The following is a 25,633-nucleotide window of genomic DNA, read 5'->3' on the forward strand; positions in this document are numbered from 1 at the left end:
TGTAGCTCACGAAAGCTTATGCTCAAATAAATTTGTTAGTCTCTAAAGTGCCACAAGTACTCCTTTTCTTTTTGCAAATACAGACTAACACGGCTGCTACTCTAAGAGCTACTGGGAATTAGAAGGTGTATATAACACTGCCATTATCCACTTAGCACAACTGGAAATCTCTGTTCAAGGAAGACATGTCAATCTATCAATTGGCCCCATAATTTACCATATTGATCTAACCCACACACACACAGGATGTGTCATGTATGTGTGCACCGTACGTGTACATGCTAGAGATACAAAATAACATATATACAAAGTTGTTAAAAGACAAGTGATTTATAAAACAATTAAACAAGTCTTAGAAAGTTAAAGATTTTTAAAAATTATTTTTTATACATTTCTTGCCTTTTAGGTACTATTTTGTAAACCTCAGAGGGAGCAAAAATATTCCTTTGTAGGTTATTCATTGTTATATACATTGCAATGGAGAAACATTAAGTTTATATACACACAGAGTTTGACAAAGATTGTGTCTGGTTTCTAGTGGTATTAACTGAAATTGCTTTGTAAGCTGTAGTTTGGTTTTATTAAAGGTGAATTTTGTTACATAAACATATACATTTGCACCAGGAAGCATGATCTCTATCTGAACCGGTCATCAGCATGTGCTTGGACTATCTTTTTATCTATCATGCACCAATCAGTGGTATCTAGGCACCAATGTTTTACTGACTCCGACGCTGAGAAGAATAAAACATTTTGTAGCACTTAGCTTTCTCTTGTGAGTTGCAGGCCTCCTGAAGGAGGAAGATGAGCAATAACAATATTTTTTTGCTGAATTATTCTCAGTAGGTGCATTTTCTGAGAATTATTGAGAAGTGACAATAGCTTCACCTGAAAGTACTGTATTCTAGCATGTCAGAATTGGTTCATTCCTACAGAGTGATGTGGGCTGAAAAGCTTTGGTTTAACTGGCCATAATAGATCAATATTTTTTATTTACATGTATATCTTTTATTTATATGTATATCAGTATTCATGCACTTTTAATTTATGCAATTGTATAATTGACCGAATGCATACAATGAAATATTTGCATCCTAATGCACAACTGAAGTAAAGTCTAGCATTCTTAGAGATGTGTTAATAAGGGTAGTTCAGTCATGAGAGAATGAGTGAGTTACAACTCACAGTTTGATTCAAAGTCTTCTGGCTAACTCGCTAAAATATCTTAAGTAAAATCTTAAGTCCCCTAACAGCTGTTTGGTCCACAGAAGCACAGTTGTCTAAACTTTATTGGCAGTAAATGTCATTCTTGCACACAAACTGTGTGCCTGGAAAACCCAGAGGCACATCTTGGTCCGTTAGTGCTATCACATATGATCACGCTCCCCAACGAGATGTGAAAACTGAAATGGAAAACGTCAACAAACTCTGGCCGCAGTGTGGACTGGGGCATGCCCGCTGACAAGCGTGCCACAATGACAGAAATTTACTTTGAGTTGCAATTAGTAGCACTGTCATTTTTGGGCTCTCCTGCCAATTAATTAAGCCCGTCAAATGGAAAAACAGCAGCATTCACATGATAATTTATATAGGGAGAGACGAGCCTCGCAATGCTGCTGCTTCAGCCAACAGAATTCCCTTGGAGCACTTAAACAAAATAAAATAGAATATAAAGAAGTGGAAGAGGGGTTGTGGGGGAGGGGGGAAGAAAGTTAAACTGTCCTTCTTATAATTGTTAACTCTGATCGCTCAAGTAGAAGACGGGCTGATTAAAACTCCAAACGAGCCCCTAGCTCGCTTAAATCTGAGTCCGGAATGATAGAATCAGAGGAGTTTATTCATACCATTAAGCCCCAGAGAACTTAATTGAAAGAAGAGCATAGCCCGGACCTTGACAAGCGGGAGGTCACAGTAATTGCTGCCGGACATATTTAACATTAAGATAATCAGGCCATTAATTACCCTTTGGATCATTAAATCAGCCAGTTGCAAAATGAAATTTCTGCCTCTATTACTCACTTGAGAGACCACAGGGGTGGCTTTTAATTTATCAGTGAGCTAGAGATACAAAGGACCAGGCTTGGGGAGGGAGGAAAGGGGGAGAGAAAGGGGTTTGCTTCAGCAGAGGCAGGAATATCAATCCGCCATGCTTAGTGATCGTGGCAAATTAACTAGGTAAGATAACCTCAGCTTCTAAAGGCAGAAGCTGGGGGTATGTAAATAGATGAGGGCAGACAGGGAGATCAGAGCCTGCACACCACTTAGCAGGATAATAAAGGAAATCATCCTTGATTATCAGTGCTAATTTGGACACTGCCGGTAGCTTGTTATGCGTGTTCTGAGTAGCATTTAATTAATTCAATTGCTTGTTAATGAGGGAAGTGACATGTGGGGAGCAGATGCCACCCAACTGCAGATGGGCTCTGGTCAGCCCATCACAATAAAGTCTTTTTTTTTTTTTTTTTACCCCTTCTCTCCCTCCCCCCAGAAAATGGGAAAGGTGTCAAGCACGAAACAACATTCAAAAGGGACAAAACACTGACCTCATCAGGCCAGGAACTGTTAAGAAATAATAAGACCTGACAATTTTGGATATATGGGTACTAATGTTCCCTGAGGCTGCATTTGAAATGGTGCATCCTTATGCCAGAAATTTGAGATCGACATGGCTATACTGTGATCTTATGATCAAACTGAACAAACAAAGAAAGGTTGATATGGACTATCTTTACACATTCAGCATAAGCTACAGGGCTCCAGCTGTTCACAGTTTTGATATATTTGCCCTTTATCAATATTTACTGTGGGTATAAATAGGAATGAACTAATATTCTAAGAAAAAGGGAGGACAAACATATTTAACCTATAAATCAGCTTCTGGTTAACCCGAAAGAGCCTTCAGTACAGGGGACCAACACATCCTATATAGTGATCATTATCTGTGTATGGTAAGGAGATAGTTTAGACTTTAGCCTGGAGTTTGGAAAAAAAAAAAGTCTGTTAAATATACCAAACTGCATAATGTTTTCTCTGAGACCATCTTACTCAGTTCATTTGAGAGTGGGGGTCAAACTAGACTTAATGTTTTAAGGTAAAGGATAATTTCAGAAACTCAACTCCTAATTCCAAAGTTCTCAGACTGAATTAAGAATCTTTTCATATTTCCTTTGAGCTTTGCCAAATAGAAAAAAACACTATGTAAATGGACTATCTGAGAGGAACTCAAAGAGAATCGACGCTGAGGGCAGCAAACCATGGTGATGACTTTAAAGTCGCACTATATTTCTAGAGTGATTGTAGGAAAAGAGGAAGCACATACAATGTAGGGGATAAAGTAAGCTTTATTTTTTTCCCCACCATCCCTAAGAACTTCAGCTATGACAGGTTTTGTAATCCACACTGAAGGAAAGGCTGCAAATTTTTAAGCAAAAAATTCCTCCTCACTCTTATGTCAGCTGAATGTGAAAAACGGACTGCAGAGTCCAACCCATTTGTACCCAAGTTCAGAAGCGTGCGTTAGGCAGTATAACACAAAACCAGACTCTCTATGTTGAAGGTTTCTGCTTATCACTGCGTCAGGAAAGCTTATATATTTCAGCTGGTACACAAAGGTAGCTAACAGTATAGAATACCTCCACAAAAGCTTATGCTCCAATACGTCTGTTAGTCTATAAGGTGCCACAGGACTCTTTGCCGCTTTAACAGTATAGTGTTCACTCATTGTACACGCCTCAATTTTGGGGTAAATTTTTAAGTGGGAATAGAGGGTCTGTCAGGGGACTCGCTCTGGTAGTGAAATGGGGAATAAATCATCGGTAGTACCCCACCACACCCAGACTTGCTTTTTCCGATTCGGCCGGGGCCAATTTTGGATAGCCTCTAGTTTGTTTAGTTGGGACTTGACCATGCCCCTTCCTACAATGTAGCCAAGGTATTTAGCCTCAGCTAGCCCTATAGCACACTTGGCTGGGTTGGCTATGAGGCCAGTCCGTCTTAGCGTGTCCAGAACCGCTTCCACCTTTTCCAAGTGGGTTTCCCAGTCGGGGATGTGAATAATCACATCATCCAGGTATGCCACTGCATAAGTGGTAAGGGGCCATAGGAGCTTGTCCATAAGACGCTGGAAGGTGGCAGGTGCCCCATGCAGTCCAAAAGGAAGAACAGTATATTGAAACAGACCCTCTGGTGTCGAGAATGCTGTCTTTTCTTTTGCATCTTTGGCCAGGGGAATCTGCCAGTACCCCTTTGTTAAATCAAGGGTGGTCAAAAATCGGGCATTGCCCAGGCAGTCAACTAACTCATTGATACGGGGTATGGGGTATGCATCAAATCTGGATATCTCATTCAGCTGGCGAAAGTCATTACAAAACCTAGTGGTGCCATCGGGTTTGGGCACCAACACAATCGGGCTTGACCACTGACTGTGGGACTCTTCGATGATTCCCAACTCCAACATCTTTTTTACCTCTGCCTTGATCTCCTCCCTTTTCGATGCTGGGACCCGATAGGGCCTTAAAGTTACCTTTGCCCCAGGGTCTATGATAATGTGGTGATATGCTTCGGTGGTCCGACCTGATTTGGTTGAAAACACGTCCTGGTATCGGTTGATCATCTCAGTTACCTCCTTCTGCTGGTTTGGTGTCAGATCAGTGGATATCCTGATCTGCTCCTGCATGTTATTTCCCTGGATTGGGGTCTCTTGGGCCACTACACACACCTCTCATTGGTGCCAAGGCTTTAAGAGGTTAATGTGATAAATTTGTTCTTGTTTATGGCATCCTAGCTGCCACACCTTGTAGGTTACTTCCCCCACGGGTTCAACCACCTCATAGAGCCCCTGCCATTGGGCCAAAAGCTTGCTTTCTGCCATGGGTACCAACACCATCACCCGATCCCCTGGTAGCAACTGTCGGACTTTTGCCTGGCGATTGTAATGGGTTCGCTGGGTCTCCTGCACGTTTTCCAAATGTTCCCGTACAATGGGGTGACCTGGGCTATCCGTTCTCGCATCTGCAACACATGGTCAATTTTCAGAGTAGCAGCCATGTTAGTCTGTATTCGCAAAAAGAAAAGGAGCTGTAGCTCATGAAAGCTTATGCTCAAATAAATTGGTTAGTCTCTAAGGTGTCACTAGTACTCCTTTTCTTTTTACATGGTCAATTACATTGCTCCCATCATTGGGTTCCTCTTCCCAGATTTCTTTTGCGATATCTAATATGCCACAGGGGTGACGTCCATATAATAACTCAAAGGGGGAAAACCCAGTTGAGGCCTGAGGTACCTCCCAGATTGTGAGCATAAGGTCGGGTAGTAGGGTGTCCCAATCTTTCCCATCCCGACGTACCACTTTCCTTATCATTGCCTTGAGGGTTTGGTTGAACCTTTCTACCAGTCCATTGGTCTGTGGATGATAGACTGAAGTTCTCAGGGTATGGATATGGATCAGCGTACAGAGGTCCTTCATTAGCTTCGACATAAATGGGGTACCTTGGTCTGTTAATATCTTCTTTGGTAGCCCCACTCGGGCAAAGATCCCCACCAACTCTTTAGCTATCATTTTAGAGGCCGTGTTCCGCAGGCGGATGGCTTCTGGGTAGCGAGTAGCATAATCCAGAACAAGTATATATTGGTGGCCCCGGGCTGTCTTCTCCAGGGGTCCCACTAGGTCCATGGCTATTTGCTCGAAGGGGATCTCTATGATGGGAAGGGGTACTAAAGGTACCCTCAAGTAGGGATGGGGACTGTGCAGCTGGCACTCTGGGCAGGATGCACAGTACCTCCGCACTTCTTCATGTACTCCGGGCTAGAAGAATCGTCGCAGGACCCGTGCCAGGCTCTTCTCTACCCCCAAATGCCCCCCAAAAAGATGACTATGGGCAAGACTTAATACAGTATTCTGGTGTTTTTGAGGTACTAGGATCTGCTGTACCTTCTGCCCCTGTACTGGTGCAACCCAGTATAAGAGATTCTTCTTCATTATGAAGTAGGGTCCTGGTCCCTGGGTTTTCCCTTCCATGGGGACCCCATCTATTTCGGTCACCTCCTTCCTAATGTTGTCGTACCTTGGGTCTTCAGCCTGGTCCCGTCCAAAATTTCCTCTCCCGGGGCTAATCTGCCCGAGATCTAGGGGCCAGTCTCTGTTGCCTCTACTGGTTCAGAGGCGTTACGGTGTGGGTCAGACTCGGGTGCTTCTCCCTCCTGGGTGGCCTCCTTTTCAGCTGCTTGGTTCCGCCTACCTAAGAGAGTGACCTTCTGGCTTTGGGTCAGTATTCGGTTTCCCAAGGGCTTAGCTGCCCTCCTTTCCCTTTTCGACTTTCTACCCTGTCTGGGAGTGGAGAACAAATCTGGGGATATTTCAGAGAAGACTGGGGGTTGACAGTCTACTGTGGATGCCTCACTGCCTTCAGGGTTTCCTCCTTTCTCCAATTCCCCTACCAGGAGTAAGTCTCCAAACCCTGGGAAGTCCCTCCCTATGAGCACCGGGTATGGGAGTTTAGGGACTACACCTGCTGCTACCTCAGTAGCGTTCCCCTGAATATCAATTTTTACTGGGATGGTGGGGTAATAACCAACTGTCCCACTGGATGCATGTTATCCCCGCATGCTTAGCCCACAGCAGCTGACTACGCTTCACGAGCTTCCCCGAGACAAGCATGATAGCACTCCCCGAATCAACCAGTGCCGTGGTCTCTACCCCATTTAGCTTCACTGGTCTGGTGTACATATGTGGGGTTAGTGAGACCCCCACAAGGTAGATTAGGGAGCATGGGTCTGCCTAGTTCCCCAGGTTACAGCATTGGGACACTGTGCAGCTATGTGTCCCCACTCCCCACAGGCATAACATCCGTATGGAGCCCTAGGCGTTCCCCAGTCTCTTGGTTTGGGCAGTCTAACATCATGATCCTCTTCCCCCTCAGTGTTCCGACTCTTTGTGGCTTCTGGTGGGCCTTCAGCCCCTCTCTCTTTTTCCACCTGGGTTCTCCTGGTGGCCCAGTCACCCAAGCTCTAGGGCTTGGTGCTGCTAGTTTAACCTGCGGTGCTTCTTCCTTAACTGGTCGGGGCAACTCCCTCGCCGTCCTTTGTCTTTCTACCAGTGCGACAACCTCGTCGTAGGTGGAGGGTTAGTTCTGGCTTACCCAGGCACGAAGGTCTGGCGGTAGTCCTCTCATGTACCCGTTGATGACCAGAACCTCTAGTATCTCCTCCAGACTCCAGGACTCAGTTCACAACCACTTTCGTGTGAGATGGATGAGGTCAAACAATTGGGACCGCGGGGTTTTGTTTTCCTGGTATCTCCACTCGTGATACCGCTGGGCCCGCACTGCGGTCGTTACCCCAGATCTGGCCAGGATCTCTGCTTTCATCTGGGGGTAGTCTGCTGCAGCTTCTTCAGGCAGATCATAAAAGGCCTTCTGGGCCTCCCCAAACAGGAATGGGGCGAGGATGCCAGACCACTGCCGTAGGGCTGTCTTCTCAAAGGCCAGGAGATATGTCTATGTCATCCTCCCCTGTCATTTTCTGCAGCCAATTGCTGGCCCGTATGATCTGTGTCCCATCATGGTCGTGGTTCATCTCTGTAAGGGCTCCATAAGAGCTACAGTGGCTCCTGTAACAGCTGCGTGACAGCTACAACCCCCAGGCTACTTCCCCATGGCCTCCTCCCAACACCTTCTTTATTCTCACCACAGGACCTTCCTTCTGATGTCTGATAATGCTTGTACTTCTCAGTCTTCCAGTAGTACGCCTTCTCACTCTCAGCTTCTTGCGCCTCTTGCTCCCAGCTCCTCGCACGCACCACAAACTGAAGTGAGCTCCTTTTTAAAACCCAGGTGCCCTGATTAGCCTGCCTTAATTGATTCTAGCAGCTTCTTGATTGACTGCAGGTGTTCTAATCAGCCTGTCTGCCTTAATTGTTCCCAGAAAGTTGCTGATTGTTCTGGAACCTTCCGTTACTTTACCCAGGGAAAAGGGACCTACTTAACCTGGGGCTAATATATCTGCCTTCTATCCCTCTCCTGTAGCCATCTGGCCCGGTCACTATATATTTATGGGCTGTCAAGTGATTAAAAGAATTAAACACTATTAATCGCACTGTTAAACAATGATAGAATACCATTTATTTAAATATTTTTGGATGTTTTCTGCATTTTCAAATATATTGATTTCAATTACAACACAGAATACAAAGTGTACAGTGCTCACTTTATATTTATTTTTATTACAAATATTTGCACTGTAAAAATGAAAGAAATAATATTTTTCAATTCACGTGGTACATGTAAAGTTGTGCAATCTCTATGATGAAAGTTGAACTTACAAATGTAGAATTATGTACAAAAAATAACTGCATTTAAAAAATAAAACAATGTAAAACTTTAGAGCCTACAAGTCCACTCAGTCCTACTTCTTGTTCAGCCAATTGCTTAGAAAAACAAGTTTGTTTACATTTTCAGGAGATAATGCTGCCTGCTTCTTATTCACAATGTCACCTGAAAGTGAGAACAGGTGTTTGCATGGCACTGTTGCGCCAGAGTCGCAAGATATTTATGTGCCAGATGCGCTAAAGATTAATTTGTCCCATCACGCTTCCAGAGGACCACTCCAGAGGACAGCCATCCATAATGATGACGGGTTCTGCTTGATAACAATCTAAAGCAGTGTGGACCGATGCCACCAGCAGAAGGTTGATTTTCTTTTTTGGTGGTTCGGGTACTGTAGTTTCTGCATCAGAGTGTTGGTCTTTTAAGATTTCTGAAAGCATGCTCCACACCTCGTCCCTCTCAGATTTTGGAAGGCACTTCAGATTCTTAAACCTTGGGTTGAGTGCTGTAGCTATCTTTAGAAATCTCACATTGGTACCTTCTTTGAATTTTGTCAAATCTGCAGTGAAAGTGTTCTTAAAAAGAACATGTGCAGATTCATCATCTGAGGCTGCTGTAACATGAAATATATGGCAGAATGCAGGTAAAACAGAACCGGAGACAAACAATTCGCCCCCAAGGAGTTCTGTCACAAATTTAATTAATGCATTATTTTCTTAATGAGTGTCATCAGTATGGAAGCATGTCTTCTGGAATGAAGCATGAAGGGCATACAAATATTTAGCATATCTGGCACGTAAATACCTTGCAATGCCGGCTACAAAAGTCCCATGCGAACGCCTGTTCTTATTTACGTCACCAGAAAGTGAGAATTGGACAGCATTATCGCCCGTAAATGTAAAGAAACTTGTTTGTCTGAGTGACTGGCTGAACAAGAAGTAGGACTGAGTGGACTTGTAGGCTCTAAAGTTTTGCATTGGTTTGTTTTTGAGTGCAGTTATGTAACCAAAAACTCTATATTTGTAAGTTGCATTTTCACGATAAAGAGACTGCACTACAGTACTTGTATGAGGTGAACTGAAAAATACTGTTTCTTTTATCATTTTTATAGTACAAATATTTTTAACCAAAAATAATAATAAAGAGAACAGTGTACACTTTGTATTCTGTGTTGTAATTGAAATAAAAATATTTGAAAATGTAGAAAACATCCAAAATATTAATAAATTTCAATTTGTATTCTATTGTTTAACAGTGCAATTAAAAGTGTGATTAATTGCGATTATTTTTTTGAGTTAATCGCATGAGTTAACTGCAATTAATCAACAGCCCTAATATATATATATATATATATATATATATATATATATTATATATATACACACACATAAGAAAAGGTCCACAAAATAATCCACTATTCTGATGTAACTCCAAAACAATACTGACAAAGGCGCATACAAACATTATGCATAAGATCCTTTAATGATGATTCCAAAGACCGACTTCCATCTCTTACCTCCAACAATATCTTCACATTCCTTTATCAAGTAAATTCTGTCCAGCTGCCCACTGCTACTATCCACAAACCACTTCAGGATTACACCATTCAAAATCAATTTTTTAAGTGTGTGCTTAAATAGTATCAATAGCAATTAGAGGGGAAAATCCTGATTTCACCCTCAGATCCGGTTAATTGTTGCAATATTGATCTACTCTAATTTGACTTCTCACTGCAAATTAAACCCACATTACTGAGGGAAGGATTGAGGGCAAATCACCCCCCAAGACAATAAATTTAATATTGAATACACTTGGAAAAAATGGAAGTTGTTGCAGGATCCATACCAAAAAGATTTTTTTTCTTCCTGGGAGTAATTAAAAGATGCTTTTCTTGACTAATGATCTCCCTGTTTAGAAATGGGAAGTCGATACTCCTTCAGCAGCAGTCTGCTTCAATTTGTCACAATGCTCCAGAAGTTTGAACGGCAGTTCTCAGGGCTGCTGATAATTGCTGGAACCAATTACAAGCTTTCTAAAGCTGACCTAATCAGGGGCCCATGGACAACAATCAGAAGGCCAGCTGTTCACATTTTATTTCTAGTTTCACAAATTCTACCATACTGTTCCCCCCGCATTAACAAAGTTTCCATGTTTACTAGTTACACACATTTCTTTCTTTCCTCATCATTTTCATACAACTATCCTCAACCCAAATTTCAGCTTGTATAGACTGTGGCTGCTTATTTACTCAGGAGTGCTTCCTTTAGGGAGCACTTTACACCCGTGTTCCCATAGCCTGCACTGGCTTCCAATTTGTTTCTTGGTGCAATCCAAGGTGTTGGTTTTGACATATAGCCTCTAAATGGTCTGGGGTCCTTGTTATCTCACAGACTGTCTCTGACCCCTCATGTGACACTAAGATCAGCAGAGGTGTTTGAGCTAACAGCCCCCGGTATAAAGCAAGACTGCCAGCGGCAGGACATTTTCAGTGAAGAATCTTCAGTGGTGGAACTTATGTGGCCCAGTCTGATAGAGTCTCCATTTGTTGATCTTCAGAACATGCTGGAAAGCCTGTCTGGTTTCTAAGTCTTCCTCAAAGAGAGGTTTGAGTGGGCTGAGAAGGAAGAATTTCATTTAGGAGGTTTTTGGTATTGATACTGGTTCAACTCAATTTTGCATGTGCATCTAAAACACATGTTGTACATGCAGCTAGAGTCCTGGATAGGCACACTTAAATAAACTGTATAAAACAAAATGTTTGGGAGATGACAGTTGTGCCCCTTCCCACTTTCTGGGAAATGGCTTTTCACATATTCTGTGTTTTACTGCTGACCTGCTTACAATTCTATCCTAAAGGACCTGCATATCTCACCCCCTTACACTCTTTCCAGAGAGGACAAATGCATGGGACTCCATTTGTGGCCAGTCAATGATGCTTCCTAACACTGTGGAAGGACTGCTCTTGAAATGATGTCCAGCACTTTCAGAGTCTCCTGGTCCTGTGTGAAAGAGACTGGAGAGAATGTCTTTACTACAGTACTTCCTAAAGCTTCACCTCAATGCTGCCTTGAGCACCCTTACATGATGTACTCTATTTGTGGACCAGAATCAATCATTCTCCCTCCTCCCCCACCCCAAGCCTGCAGGCAGCCACTGGTAGCTTCACATCAGACAAACTATACTATGAAATGGTGAAACCCACGTAGCTCTGTTTTCCTTAACAAATGTATCTTAAAATCAACCTTTCCTTGCATCATATCTTCTGTAAGTAGTAGTATTTTGGGAACCATGCCTGTCAAAGAGAGACAGAGTTTGTGTTTAATTTCTCTTATTTAGCCTTTTTTTTGGGGGGGGAGCAATCTCATAGACTTTAAGGTCAGAAGAGACCATTGTGATCATCTCTTGCAGAATGTTTAACCCACCCTTTCAAAGTGAAAAGACAGGGCATCTGTGGATGTGGGGAGCAAAGAAAGCTTTTGGTGGGGCTACAGAGGTTCAAACAGGAGAATTTTAGCAGCTGGGAGGAAAGAGAAGGATGTCCAACTCCTCCATATTCTATATGGGTTCTTATACTGCCCTCATCACCACAATATCTGAGCACCTTGCAGAAGTGCATTAAGTGACATGAGTGACACAACATACATGACTGACATCTGTCATCTGTTTGTTCTCCCATCCCCTCAGCAGAGGGAGAAGTGTGTGCGGCAACATTTAAAAAAAAAGTGAAATATTTATATATATATGCACACACAGAGCTATATGTTTATGTTAGAGCAGGAGTTCTCAAACTTCATTGCATCGCAATCCCCTTCTGACAAAAAAAAAGTACTATATGACCCCAGGAGGAAGGGGACTGAAGTCTGAGCCTGCTCTAGCCACTCTGCCCCAGGTGGGAAGGCCAAAACCCAAGGGCATCAGCCCAAGGCTGGGGGGGGGGCTGAAAACTGAGCCCCGACATCCAGGGCTGAAGCTGTCGGGCTTGGGCTCGGGCTTCAGCCCCAAGCCCCAGTAAGTCTAACGCTAGCCCTGGCGACCCCATTAAAATGGGGTCGTAATCTACTTTGGGGTCCCAACCTACAGTTTAAGAACTGCTGTGTTAGAGAAAGCCAAAGGCAAAAGAAGAGTGCCTTACATTCAGAGCAGAAGGTGATGAGGTTTGTATTCATCCTTCAGTTGTTGCCAGATTTTATGGGAGATTAATAGATAATATGGGTTATAGGCTCGCCATTAATCTGATCAGAAGATAATAAGGTTCCTGTCCCAGAATCAGGCTACACAGAATTTTCCAGGACTCTCAGGATGTCTGACAAGAAAACTCTCACTGAGAACAAAATGCAGCCTTAAGCTTTTTATTGAAATAAATGGAATAGTAATTTAATAGTAATCAAATAATAATCGAATAATCCATCAATTACAAAAGCAGTAATATTGTTGTAGCAGGATATGTGGTATTATATACTATAAAGGTTTCTTGATTAATATACTCACCCTTCCTTGATAACCTGGTGATAGGAGACAAAAGACCAGCCTTGCCTCTGGCATGCCAAGAGAGCTCGATGGTTCAGGTTTCTCAAGTCTTGAGTGGGAGGTGAAGAACTTAGAAGAAGCTACAGCTAAAAGCTGCTGAAAGACTGTAGAAGCTAACTTAAAGCTTACTTAAAACTATCCATTAAGAACTAACAAGGATGAACTACCAATGAACAAGCTGAACCTACCCAACATGGTGGGTTGCCCCTTTTATAGGGTCTGATCCCTAAGTGCCCTCTTCCCTAAATGCCCTCCTCAAAACTTAATTTCCTCCCTATGAAAACGTTAGGGTTCCCTTACTCTATAGGCTGACATGATCGTGAGTATTAATGACATATTCATAACTATTAGTGACCATTAAGTCATCCTCACCTCTGCTATTTCTGTCCTAACTGGTTGTTTCCATGTCCTTTGTGCTGTACCTGTAAAGTCTGAAAAAGGCCATGAACTTGGGTGGCCTTACCTACCAACTAGCTCTAAACATGCCCATTTATCTATGTTAAAGGTCACAAACATATATACTGTATGCTTTAGCTCATCACCACCCATTTAGGGTAAAGGTCTCAAACATAAGTATGTTCACTTGCCTTAGCTTAACATACAGGATGTTGCCTGTAGGTTCCTTGAGTTACAGCTAACATACTCTAATACAACCATCCAAAATACTCTAATACAAATTGATAAACCCATTCTAATAACAAACAACAAACCTATAATATAACAAATGATTAAACTCATAAGAAAAGATATATAAGCAAGCAAGCAGGATAGCCTTATAGGCTACACATTGCTGTGAGAGTTAGTTCCACAGTCGTGGGCTGGCATCTCTAGAACAGATGAGCTTTACAAGTATGTAGAATGTTCCATTGTGTTAGAGGAATGAAGTTTTCAGCCACGGTCCTCATCCCTTACCTCTCCCCAGCCAATCTACTCCCACCTGTTTTCTAAATGAAACCCAGGACAGTTTACCATGAAGGGTGGACTGGGAGAAAACACTACTTATCCCTCTGACTCTTTTCTACTGTTTGTTCCCAGTGTTATCCTCTCTTCCTGCATTTCCTAGCATGTGTCTGCAGGCCCTGCTCAGAGGCTAGAGGGGTATGTGGCAAGCAAGAGGGAGTGTGGGTCAGTGGGCGAGGTGAGTGGAGTGGGAAATATGAGAAATTAAGCAGGCCTGTGGGAGAGAGAGGGAGCGAGTGGGATGGGGGAGTGGAGATACTGGTGGGGCCATGAAAGATGAGTGACCATGTTGGGGGTGGAGGACGAATGGGTAAGCGCAGGAGGATGGGAAAGAAGGGAGGCACTAGTGATTCTCTACCCCCTCTGCCCGATGGAGCTTCTATGGCTCACTAGGATGGGGAGCCACTAAGCTGTGAGTGTATGAGCTGCTGGCTCCTCATGTGCCAGCCTGCAGATCTCAGGTTCTGGATGGCCTCTGAGCTGTGTGAAGGACCAGTAAGCCTTAGCGTGTGGAGGGGAACTCATGCTATGGCTCAGAGCAGACTGACTTCCCTCCTGCTAGTGGTTTCTCCTTCTGCTTTCAGCCTCCAAACCCCATGATAAAGTCACCCAGCCACTATAACTCATAACATCCAGCTCTCCATCCAGCTCACCCACTTTCCTGCTCACCCCATCCAACCCCATAACCTATCTCATGTCCCACAACAGCACTTTTTCCTCAAGACTCCACGTCCATAGTAGAGTGTCTGGCTGTTGGCTTTCTCTTGTGAAACTCAACTCAGGAGTAACACAACTACTAGGTGAATAATTTGTTATATTTAAAATTCTAGTGTCTAACTTACGTCCAAGAGGTGGTGAGTAAAACTGTGACACCAAGTATGATTACGATTATTTTACACCAGATGAACCCAATTAAATGTCACAGAACAGGGTTAAACTTCAAAGTAGGAGGATTTTAAAATGTTTCTTGTGCAAAAGTTAATAAATACTTTACTAAAGGCCATCAAAAATGCAATTGTCCCATGATGAGTTATTGTTCCAAATTTTGAGAAAAAAAACCCATTCATTAACATGTGTAACAGAGGGAAGTTAATAGAGGGAAGGGTAATTAAGTTACTGACAAATATAAAAACAGCTGGAAACTACACTACAAAATACATACAGGAAGGAATTGTGAAGATGCAGGGACAGTTTAAAATAAATTCTAAGTACGGAATATAAAGAGAAAATGCAACCACTCAACCAAACCTTAATTCAAACATTGTCAGAGAACTGAATTATTTGATTTCAACACTAGTATTCTCCTTCCATTGAGATCTTTTTTGTGGCATGGGTTTACCAAGACAATTTCTTTCATTTATTATATCCAGCCTTGCAGAAACCTTTAAAAATATTGTGAACTGAAATATTGAGAGTGAAGCCTATCTTTAATATTCGGAATCAATAAATCTTTCCAATGCCTCATTATTAAAGAGCTATAGTCAAACAAAACAGTGTCTTCAGATGAAGTCTAAAGTTATTAGATAATGCTGCTGATTTAATAACAATATTTTAAGTTAGATCTAGTTTAATTTGTGAAATTCTTAATTTATTTGATCTGTGTTACAAATATATGCACACATATACAGGTTCTATGCATATGAACTCCATGTGTATATCTGAGTATGCACATATTTAGATGGACAGTTGTGTATATAAATAGCCAGATTAATACACTGCCTTCATTCTCTAAGATGAACCAAAGGTGGCACCACAAATTCATTTTTCAGTGCAAACGAAATAATGCAGTAAGATATGGTTAACTTTATTACAGTCAACAGGACAAATCTATTTATCTTCTGTAGAAGGAGGCACAGGTATAGATTCAGTTATCCTTTCAGTAAATCTGGTATTGGGTACAATAAACCCCAGAAATGAAGCATATGCATTTAAAATAAAAGGAAAAGTACCCTTCTGTTGTATTCTCTTACCTCCAGGAGGCAAACACTGACATCAAGTGCTAAACCTCCATCAGAATATCTGACACCTGGGGACTAAACGGTGCTCAGATGCAGTCAGTGCGACATGCTAGCCCCCTGGAGTGTGGCACTGTGACAACTGCAACACACGCACTTCTGAAGGCAACTTAAAAGGTTGGACTAGCTGGGCAAGGTAGTCCAGGCTCCTCCTCATGTCTGAAATCTGCTCTACTGATATAGAGACTGCCAGGGGTCACATTGCTTTCGCCAAGCAAGTATTTCTTAATTGTTCAGTGTGATTAACAGCTCTTACATTTAACACCCATCACTGTTAACTTTTCTTTCTGAACCATTTAAACTTTTTTCTAACCCATTTGACACTGATAATATGGATGCAATACAAAAACAACCTTAGTTTTCTTTTAGCATAACAAACCATAGTGAGAGGATCTTCTGTATGCTGACCTAAGATTTGTAGATAAAATATTGTATTAGTTATGGAAAAACATACACTTACCGAACAGACCGACTCCTTTACATACATAAGGAAATTAAGCAGCCTCATTTGGAACAGAACTCTCAAAACAATAAGAGCAATAACGTTATAGCCCCAAGAATTCACAGTTAGGTGTAAAAGAAGACAGCAGTTTGCTGGGTTAGCTTACGATTATGGAAAGCACATTGCTAATTACAGTAAAGTATCCAGAGGTCAGATTTACTGGTTTATCAAAAGCTAAACACACAATACAGTCTAATGAAAATGATGGAACAAAAGTTTGGGAGGCTTAAATTTCCCACCGTTTGAAAGACTTCGAAACTGCTGAGGCAAGTACAAAAGTTACCAAGCTCACTCAATTTTTGGCACTTTTTGGTCAGACTTCACATTTACCTGACATATGCTAAAATGGTGCCTGAAATTTGGCTCCTAGAAGTCCATAAGTAGTAAAAAGTGCTAAGACCCAGCAGGCTCCCCTTGAAGCAAATAGTTTTGAAAATCAGGACATATATTTAGATGCCTAAATATGTATTTATGGGCCTAGTTTTAGATACTCATTTTTTAAAATCTTAGTCACAGTTTTGATATATGGATGCTTTGTACACAAAAGGGATCAAAATAGCCTACCTTGTGGAGTCTGAAGACGGTTTCATACGTCCCTGGCTACTCTCCTCCCAGACACTGTTTGCTAACTCATTCCCAATGGATGACATCACCTTGATGAGTTCTATAGGCCAATCATCCAGGTCAAGTGACCGTACACGTGACAAGTGCGTGCCAAGGTTCCGGTGTATACCTGAGCATTCGATACACATGAGGGCTCCCAGATTCAGACTGGCCCAGTCAGGGTCTACAGGAAGATAGACACAAACAATCACTAAAAAAAACAAAACAAAATTCCTTGTGACATATTCTAAACCTCTCTCAGACCTGAAGAACTTATGAATAATGATTTTGGCTGGGGAAGCTAGAGGAGTAATATTCAGGTCTCGGTCTCACAGCACTGTTAGGAAGCCTGACAGGAAGTGGAGGCAAAAGTTTGATCCCTAGGTCTAGCCCTCTCAATGTGACATTCCTCCTACAGACCCTAAATGAGTTGACAAGAAGTAGTGGTGGGCTCAAAGGAAGGCGCATGCAACACTCCAACAGACAAAGGGAACCTGTAATTCTAAAGAGAAAAGATGCAATAGGGAAGATAAAAAGATGGTAGCAGGTAGCCCAGATGAAGTGGTAGAAAAAGCCACTCCTTGGGTATCTGGAACGACTTGTAGACAATTACTACAAAAGAAAAAGTTACTTGATACAATGTTGCTGTTGCTAACTATATCAACTCCCTTAATAACCATTTATATCATCACCTACTTATGACTTATACATCTAACATGCTGTGGGGTATGGTTCATCTTTAAGATCAGGGAGATAAGTACTAAGATGAAAATGTGCAATTTTTTTTAAGTGTACTAGGAAGAACAATTCTACAGAAAAAAAATTACCGCCCAAAAGACAAGGCTATGAGAAACCTGGCAAAAGCCAAGAAATTCGAAGTCATTTCTCAAGATGTTTCATTTTTGTCACCATGCTATGTTATTTAAATGCAAGTTGTCTGAACCTCTCTTGAACAAACATTAATTTTAACACATGCAATGAAACACTTCCGAGGGAGGATTTTTGGAGGTGCTTTTCTTGATGTCAGATCTTGTCTACCTTTCTTTTCCTGGGAGACACTATGGAGCTCTGAAGAGCTAGTATATCATGGTATCAAGCAGGAAAAACCTGGTTCATAGGGCAGGAGATTTTTATTCACACTGTAAATTTTAAACACTGGTCAGAAAATGGGATTCCCTCACTGGTGTAAGAAATTTCCATTTCAATAAGGATGATTTTTTCCTAAATTTTCTGCAACAGAAATTGAACATTTTTCTGCAACTGAAAGCTGCCAAAACCTGAAAATATTTTCTGGTTTTCTGCCAAAAAATTTGGGTTTTGGACAAAAATTCAAATATTTTCAAGGAAGGCAGACACTTTCCATAAATTTTTTTGTTTAATTGAAAACCCAATTTTCCCTCGAAAACTGTTGATGGAAATGTTTTGAACAGCCCTAATAAAGAATTTTTAAAAAAATTAAGTTCAAACAGAAGAACAGAATTATTTGTTAAAGCTTCATTGTCACTCCTAGTCCTTTGATTAAGTGTTGAGAAAGCTCAGTACAAATCTTAGATTTCCAATGAGTCCTGTGAAAATAAGGAAGACAAGACTTGCTATTCCTTTCATGCATTCTTTGTTCATCATACAGGATCTACAAAAGGCACAAATTATTTTCCCTCCCTCACCCTCCATTAATCTTTAATAGATAATTTTCATGTCTCAAACAGTACATAGGGGGACTTGTGTAGTATTGAAAGCTAGCTGAAAAGATTAAAAGAAAGTAATTGTTTAAGGTCTAAATTAGTAAGAGAATGTGTATTAAATTACAATTTACAAACGATTGCAACTTGGAATAAAATCTCTTTCACTGACCTGCCAAAGCCCGAGTTCAGGGTTCTGTGTTTCTCCGCCAACACTGATGATATTGCTAACAGCCAAAAGGGAAACTGCAGCTCCATACTCTATTTTAGGCCTTGTGATACTCAGAAGTGAGGATATATAAAGTTTCTTTTCTGACTACATGAGCAAGCAGAGTGGGAATGTGGATCTATATAGGCAATTATCTCAAAGAACCAAAGTTCTTCAGACATATCTGCACCGAAAGATTATCAAGTAGTAATAAATTATAAAGGAGGTGGTTCTGAGGAGTATTTGTTAAATAAAAATGGCAAGACAGCTCTTCTGTACTGGGCATCATATCAAATAACCAGATTAAGTGAACAAAGGTGCAAAAAAACTGAACAGAACTCCAAATATCAGCATTATATATTTCTGTGACAGTCATATGTCAAGTATGCGGTAAAATTTGCTTGAGACCTAACAGAATATGGCTCAGCATCCTCAAGTTTGGAGTTAAGGCCATAGCAAGATTTAATACACAGTCTCACTCATTTAGAGACTCTCTCTGAGTACAAAAAAAAAAAAGGAGTACTAGTGGCACCTTAAAGACTAACCAATTTATTTGAGCATAAGCTTTCGTGAGCTACAGCTCACTTCATCGGATGCTGTAGCTCACGAAAGCTTATGCTCAAATAAATTGGTTAGTCTCTAAGGTGCCACAAGTCCTTCTTTTCTTTTTGCGAATACAGACTAACACGGCTGCTACTGTGAAACCGCTCTGAGTACAGGTGGACTTCCCTTAGATCTATCCCCACAAGCCACAGACTGTATCCAAGATGGGCAAATATGTTTGTTCTACAAATGCACTCTCTTTCCTCATCTACACCATGTAATCTAGCCTCCCAGGGTAGTATGTCAGACTTATGAAAAACTATTAGCACGTTTACAGAGTGTTGTAAATGAACATATGAAACCATCATAGGCCTTGATTCAGCGAAGTACTTAAGCATGTGCTTAACCCTCAATGAAGTAAATGGGATTTAAGCACATATATAAGTGCTTTGCTGAATCAGGGCCTTAGTGAAGAATTTACAGTATTTTCTTATGAAACACTGAGAACCAGTCCTCAGGTCTTGTATCTCTCAGACTCTTCTTTGCAGAAGTGATTGCCTCTAAAAATGTCTCCAGGGTCTGGTGGAAAGGAGAACATTCTGCAAGAAACTCAAAAGGTGGCTTCAGCAGATTTATTTGCACAAAAATTACGTTAAGGAAATATTTAGCTTCGTCTTCTCAGAGACTTTTAATAATTGCACATGCCAAGACTAAAGATCTCTGTGTTGGATCCCTGATGACAGGAGACTTAGACTGTCTTTGAGCATTGTTAAATTCACCTTCCCTATCCTTTGCTGAAGAAGTATTCATAAGAAATATTTATGAAGAATCTACTTCCACGGACAATGGTAGTAACATCAAAGTAGCATACCAAATTCTAATACAATCAAGAAGTCACTAGAAATCTTTTCAGGACGGTATCCTGAGTTTCAATAGCTAGAAAATATGGTCAGATATGAAGATTACAGATTTTAAGTGAGTAGATATGGACAGACTTAAGAATGAGATGGCTGAGGTCCTTGGAAATGACCCCAAGAAAACCAAGGCTGTTGACCTCAAGGCTGTTTTCCAACAAGAAAACAAAGAAAGAAACAGGAGTGAATTAAACAATCAATCCATTCCCACAAACAAAGTTTTGCAAGCTTGAAACAAATGGTCTGATTTTTTTCATTCTATGAAAAAAAAGCAATAGTGTTCTTGTTGACCTTTGTTTCAATGTACTCTTCTGAATAATTGTTCTCAAATGAATTTAAAGGCAGACATCAGGAACTGATTGGTGAACTGTATGGAGTTCATCATGTGTGATGCTGTAAAATAAAAATAAGAGCATGGAGAAGCTCTATTCTGAAATTTAACAAAGCAGAAGTGCCACTGACCTTTGCACCTCCAGCATGCCACATGAAAGTGAGTATTTCCCTTGTAATTTCATGTCATGCGTTGCAAAAAAGGTTCATCACTGATACAGGGTTAAAAACATATCTATCAAGTAGAGCTTGATAACTGACAATACACTTGCTGTCTTTTTCAGAAGGTGCAAATCAAAAAGACTTTTTGGACCAAACATGCTTCACTCCCTGTTGATACCGCCAATAATCCCGGGGTTAGAGTATTGTAAAAATACTCAAAACCATTTGTATGGACATGATTGGTTCTCTTCCCCTTTTTGGATACAGCAAGACAATGCTAGAATGAGCCAAAGATCTCTAACTGTTCAAGCAGAGCTATATTTATTGGACGAGCCATTCTTCCCTTTCGTTTTTTCTCCATTATGTCAAAGAGCAAATATGACCTCTGCAGAACTATTGGTATTTCCAGATTAAAAGCTTCAGCACCCGTATAAGAAGTTCTGAAAACTTTTGAAATTCACAAGAGATAATGGTGATACAAATACTTCTGCATCAAGTTGAAGGAGATGCTCAGAGTCATTATCCCTGCCAAGAAGTTCCTCCTTCTCTTCACCTGGAAGAGAACCACAATCAGATTGGTCATCATCTAAAAAAATGGCATTACTACCAAGGTGTTAACTGTCCCAGCTCCTTTGGATTAGATGATTTGCGCTGTGCTGAACTGCTACCACATCCATTCTTCTTCTTTTTTCTTCATTATGATCTTGGAGACTCTAAGCTCACTGGACCTCTGGCTCTCGGGAGCTTCTCTGAAGGCGTTGGACTGGACTCAGATCTATCCTTTGATCTCCCCTTAGGCCTCTTCATGGAAAGAGCCAAAGCACTTTGAGGCACAGACTCAGCTGGGTTTTCCTCAGCAACACTACTTGTCTTATGTGGCTCCTCAAGAAGGAAGTCAAAGCAGGGATTCCAATTCCTTTCATACCCTCTGGGATAAGGCAACACAAGCTGTGCACTGCCACAGCAGTGTCCTTCTGAGACACAGCAAGTACTCTGGTCTGGCAATGACATCTGAGTCATGCAAAAGGTGCAGTGTTTGCGGCCAGCCTTCTGCCCTGGGACAACTAGTCCACCACTCTGTGCTGACATGGGAACAGAATAGAAGGTGTCATAAATATAAAGGGAAGGGTAAACCCCTTTAAAATCCCTCCTGGCCAGAGGAAAAATCCTTTCACCTGTAAAGGGTTAAGAAGCTAAAGGTAACCTCGCTGGCACTGGACCAAAATGACCAATGAGGAGACAAGATACTTTCAAAAGCTGGGAGGAGGGAGAAAAACAAAGGGTCTGTGTCTGTCTGTGTGATGCTTTTGCCAGGGACAGAACAGGAATGGAGTCTTAGAACTTAGTAAGTAAGTATCTAGCTAGATATGCGTTAGATTATGATTTCTTTAAATGGCTGAGAAAATAATAGAATGAATATTCCTGTCTGTGTGTCTTTTTTGTAACTGAATTTCTTTTTACCAAGACCTTCCCCAGGAAGTGGGGTGCAAGGCTTGGGAGGATTTTGGGGGGAAAGACGTTTCCAAACAACATTTTCCCAATAAACCCAGATAAACGTTTGGTGGTGGCAGTGGAAGTCCAAGGGCAAAGGGTAAAATAGTTTGTACCTTGGGGAAGTTTTAACCTAAGCTGGTAAAAGTAAGCTTGGGGGGTTTTCATGCAGGTCCCCACAGTACACATCTGTACTGGGGAAGGTTTGGTAAAAATCCTCACCAATTTGCATAGGTGACCACAGACCCAAACCCTTGGATCTTAGAACAATGAAAAAAGCATTCAGTTCTTGAAAAGAAACATTTTAATAGAAGAAACAGTAAAAAGGATCACCTCTGTAAAATCAGGATTGTAAATACCTTACAGGGTAATTAGATTCAAAATATAGAGAATCCCTCTAGGCAAAACCTTCAGTTACAAAAAAGACATACAGACAGGATTATTCATTCTATTCAGCACAGCTTATTTTCTCAGCCATTTAAAGAAATCATAATCTAACGCATATCTAGCTAGATTACTTACTAAGTTCTAAGACTCCATTCCTGTTCTGTCCCCGGCAAAAGCATCACACAGACAGACACAGACCCTTTGTTTTTCTCCCTCCTCCCAGCTTTTGAAAGTATCTTGTCTCTTCATTGGTCATTTTGGTCCGGTGCCAGCGAGGCTACCTTTAGCTTCTTAACCCTTTACAGGTGAAAGGATTTTTCCTCTGGCCAGGAGGGATTTTAAAGGTGTTTACCCTTCCCTTTATATTTATGACAGAAGGGCGCTGATAAAACCTAAGTCCAAAGCTGCTAAAGAGCCAGGCTGATGGAACCAAGCAATGACTATTCTTAACCAATAAAACAACACAAAAGTAGTAACACCAATAGAACCTACATCACTAAAACGAGCTGCTAACAAGGTAACTGATGAGAACATTGAAAAAACAGGATGAATGAGGATTCTGATCATGAAGCTGTTGATGGTACTTGAAAGGAATTGAAGGCTGGTTGCGGGATGCAATCTCTTATGTAACCCATTGCTTCTGAATATTTGGATTTGTGAGGGTGCAGACTTGGCCTGTAATGGCCATTGCTTTCCAAAGTGTTCTGAGCTCTAATGTTTGGAGTGCATACATGCAGAAGTGGGAACCTACAAAAGCAAGGCTTGATGAAAGAGACCGTGGCAGGCCCAGGAAGGCAAAATGCTGTTTAAAAGATGCTCTCTCAGAATGCATGCTTGAAGAATACCTTTTCAAAATAAAAGCTTCACATTTAATGGTGACCTTGAAATTGAGACTTTTAGCCACTTGCCCCTCCCACAGAACTTCTGAGCTAAGCCTTTGAGTACACTAATAACTGACTGGTTGAACCTTAGCAGCAAGGTCTAGGAGGTAGACCTGTGAAGGTATCATATATCCCCTTCCAGCCTGTTCTGGGCAACTGGAGTGAGGTTTTAGTGAAATCCTATAAAGTAAAAGACAGGAGCAGGAAAATAGAATTTCACAATGTAGTTTACTGACCTACAGTAGTATTCTGAATGAACAAAATACATATTTAGGCGGTTTCTCAGCACTCCTATAGAAATGAGCTATTTTTGTATGTATATTTTATATATTTCACTTAAGCTCTATCAGTCGCTGAGTAAATCTCAACGTTGATAACCATAATAATAGGAAAGATGTTTTAATAAACAATTGTTTTAGTCTGTCTATGATGGAATATATCCTAAAGCAACAAACCCATTAGTTTATCATATATAGTCCTTTTTTGGATTACTGGCTTATAAAATGTAAAGTCCCTATGAAAAGTATCTGTAAAATTTACATCAAAGACCTGTGCAGAGCAGGTCAATGCACTGCCTTGACGGTACCTAAATTAGGGTCCAGAGCTCTAGTACTCAGTGTCCAAGACAATTAGGCCAACACTACACAACCAGCATGCTCAGCTCCTGGGGGGATGGAGCAACTGGCATTACTCTTGACCCACTCTCAACAACCTATGAATATCTGATAGATTTCAATGGAAGTAATGTCAAACCTTCCTTAATTGCAAGGAGGCGTTGGTATGAACTGGGCCCTCTGAAGGGGCAATGAAAGGGAGAAAACAAAGAGGATCTTAGTAGACTCTACTCACATTTTTAAAAGGTAAAAAATTTCTTTCTAAAGCAACAGGGACATTTAAATGTTTTCTTTATACATTATCTTTCTATTCTAAATGCCCAGTAGTCTTTTGATACCCACATCCCCTCCAAGTCAAGTGAGGAAGAAGCAGGTTGATGGGATAGGGTTATGGTGAGTTTCTTGGTGAGTTATTGAGATCAATTTTATTGATCATTATATGGACAGTGAATTAAGTGTGTGAAAGCTTCTGCATTACTGTATGAATTGTTTTAAGTCTAGGGAAGGTGCTAAAAAGATTTAAGTAGATAACTACATAGACAAGTTTATAAAACAACGTGTCTATAAAACATCAGTTTTAAGATAAAAGCACAAAAAAGCAACAGAAATTACTAAATTTTCATTTTTGGTCCTTGTACAATTAAAAAAATGAGTATGATTTTCAAACGTAAAAGAAATAAGGATTTTCAAATACACTTTCGTCCTATTTCTCCAATTGATTGTTTCTCAGCTGGGACCTTATATTGTTAAGTTTTAGCCCTGAGCTAATTTTTATAGCTGACTTATAAACCCCTAGAAGCAGGGGTAATAAAGAGTAGTGAGAAAAGACAGTTACCTTTTCCGTAACTGGTGTTCTTCGAGATGTGTTGCTCATGTCTATTCCACAATAGGTGTGCGTGCTCGCCATGTCCACCGGTGCTGGAAGTTCTTCCCCTAGCAGTACCCATGTGGGGAGTGCCCCCCCGCAACACCTGGAGTGGCGCCTGCCTGGTGCGGTATAAGGGGGGCTGTGCTCCCTCCACCCTCAGTTCCGTCTTGTTAGACAACTCCGACAGAGGAGAAGGAGGGTGGGATGTGGAATAGACATGAGCAACACATCTCGAAGAACACCAGTTACGGAAAAGGTAACTGTCTTTTCTTCTTCGAGTGATTGTTCATGTGTATTCCACAATAGGTGATTCCAAACTATATCTGTTGGAGGTGGGTAGGAGTTCACAAGTTCACGGGATGGAGTACCGCCCTGCTGAACCCAGCATCATCCCTGGCCTGGGAGACGATTGCATAGTGCGAGGTGAACGTGTGAACTGAAGACACATGGCAGCCCTACAAATGTCCTGGATGGGGATGTGGGCCACGAAGGCAGCTCGTAACAGGAACGGATGCACAAAGTGATCCACTTAGAAAGCCGCTGAGTGGAAATTGGCTGACCCTTTGCACGCTCAGCCGAGGCAATGAACAGTTGCAAAGACTTGCTGAACGGCTTCGTCCGCTCGAGG

The 25,633-nt window shown here is 41.4% G+C and overlaps 1 protein-coding gene across 8 annotated transcripts in view; it reads right to left on the reverse strand.

Annotated features, from left to right (window-relative positions):
* Positions 1 to 25,633, reverse strand: part of AGAP1 (ArfGAP with GTPase domain, ankyrin repeat and PH domain 1) — a 707,317-nt gene that overhangs the window by 50,739 nt on the left and 630,945 nt on the right. For all 8 annotated transcript variants that reach the window (XM_048870105.2, XM_048870104.2, XM_048870107.2 and 5 more), the window contains one exon: positions 16,890 to 17,112. In XM_048870105.2, the coding sequence (XP_048726062.1) occupies positions 16,890 to 17,112 (223 nt within the window). The remainder of the gene's footprint in view (positions 1 to 16,889; positions 17,113 to 25,633) is intronic.

Source organism: Caretta caretta, chromosome 11 (assembly GCF_965140235.1).
Source record: "Caretta caretta isolate rCarCar2 chromosome 11, rCarCar1.hap1, whole genome shotgun sequence".
NCBI classification, from domain to species: Eukaryota; Metazoa; Chordata; order Testudines; family Cheloniidae; genus Caretta; species Caretta caretta.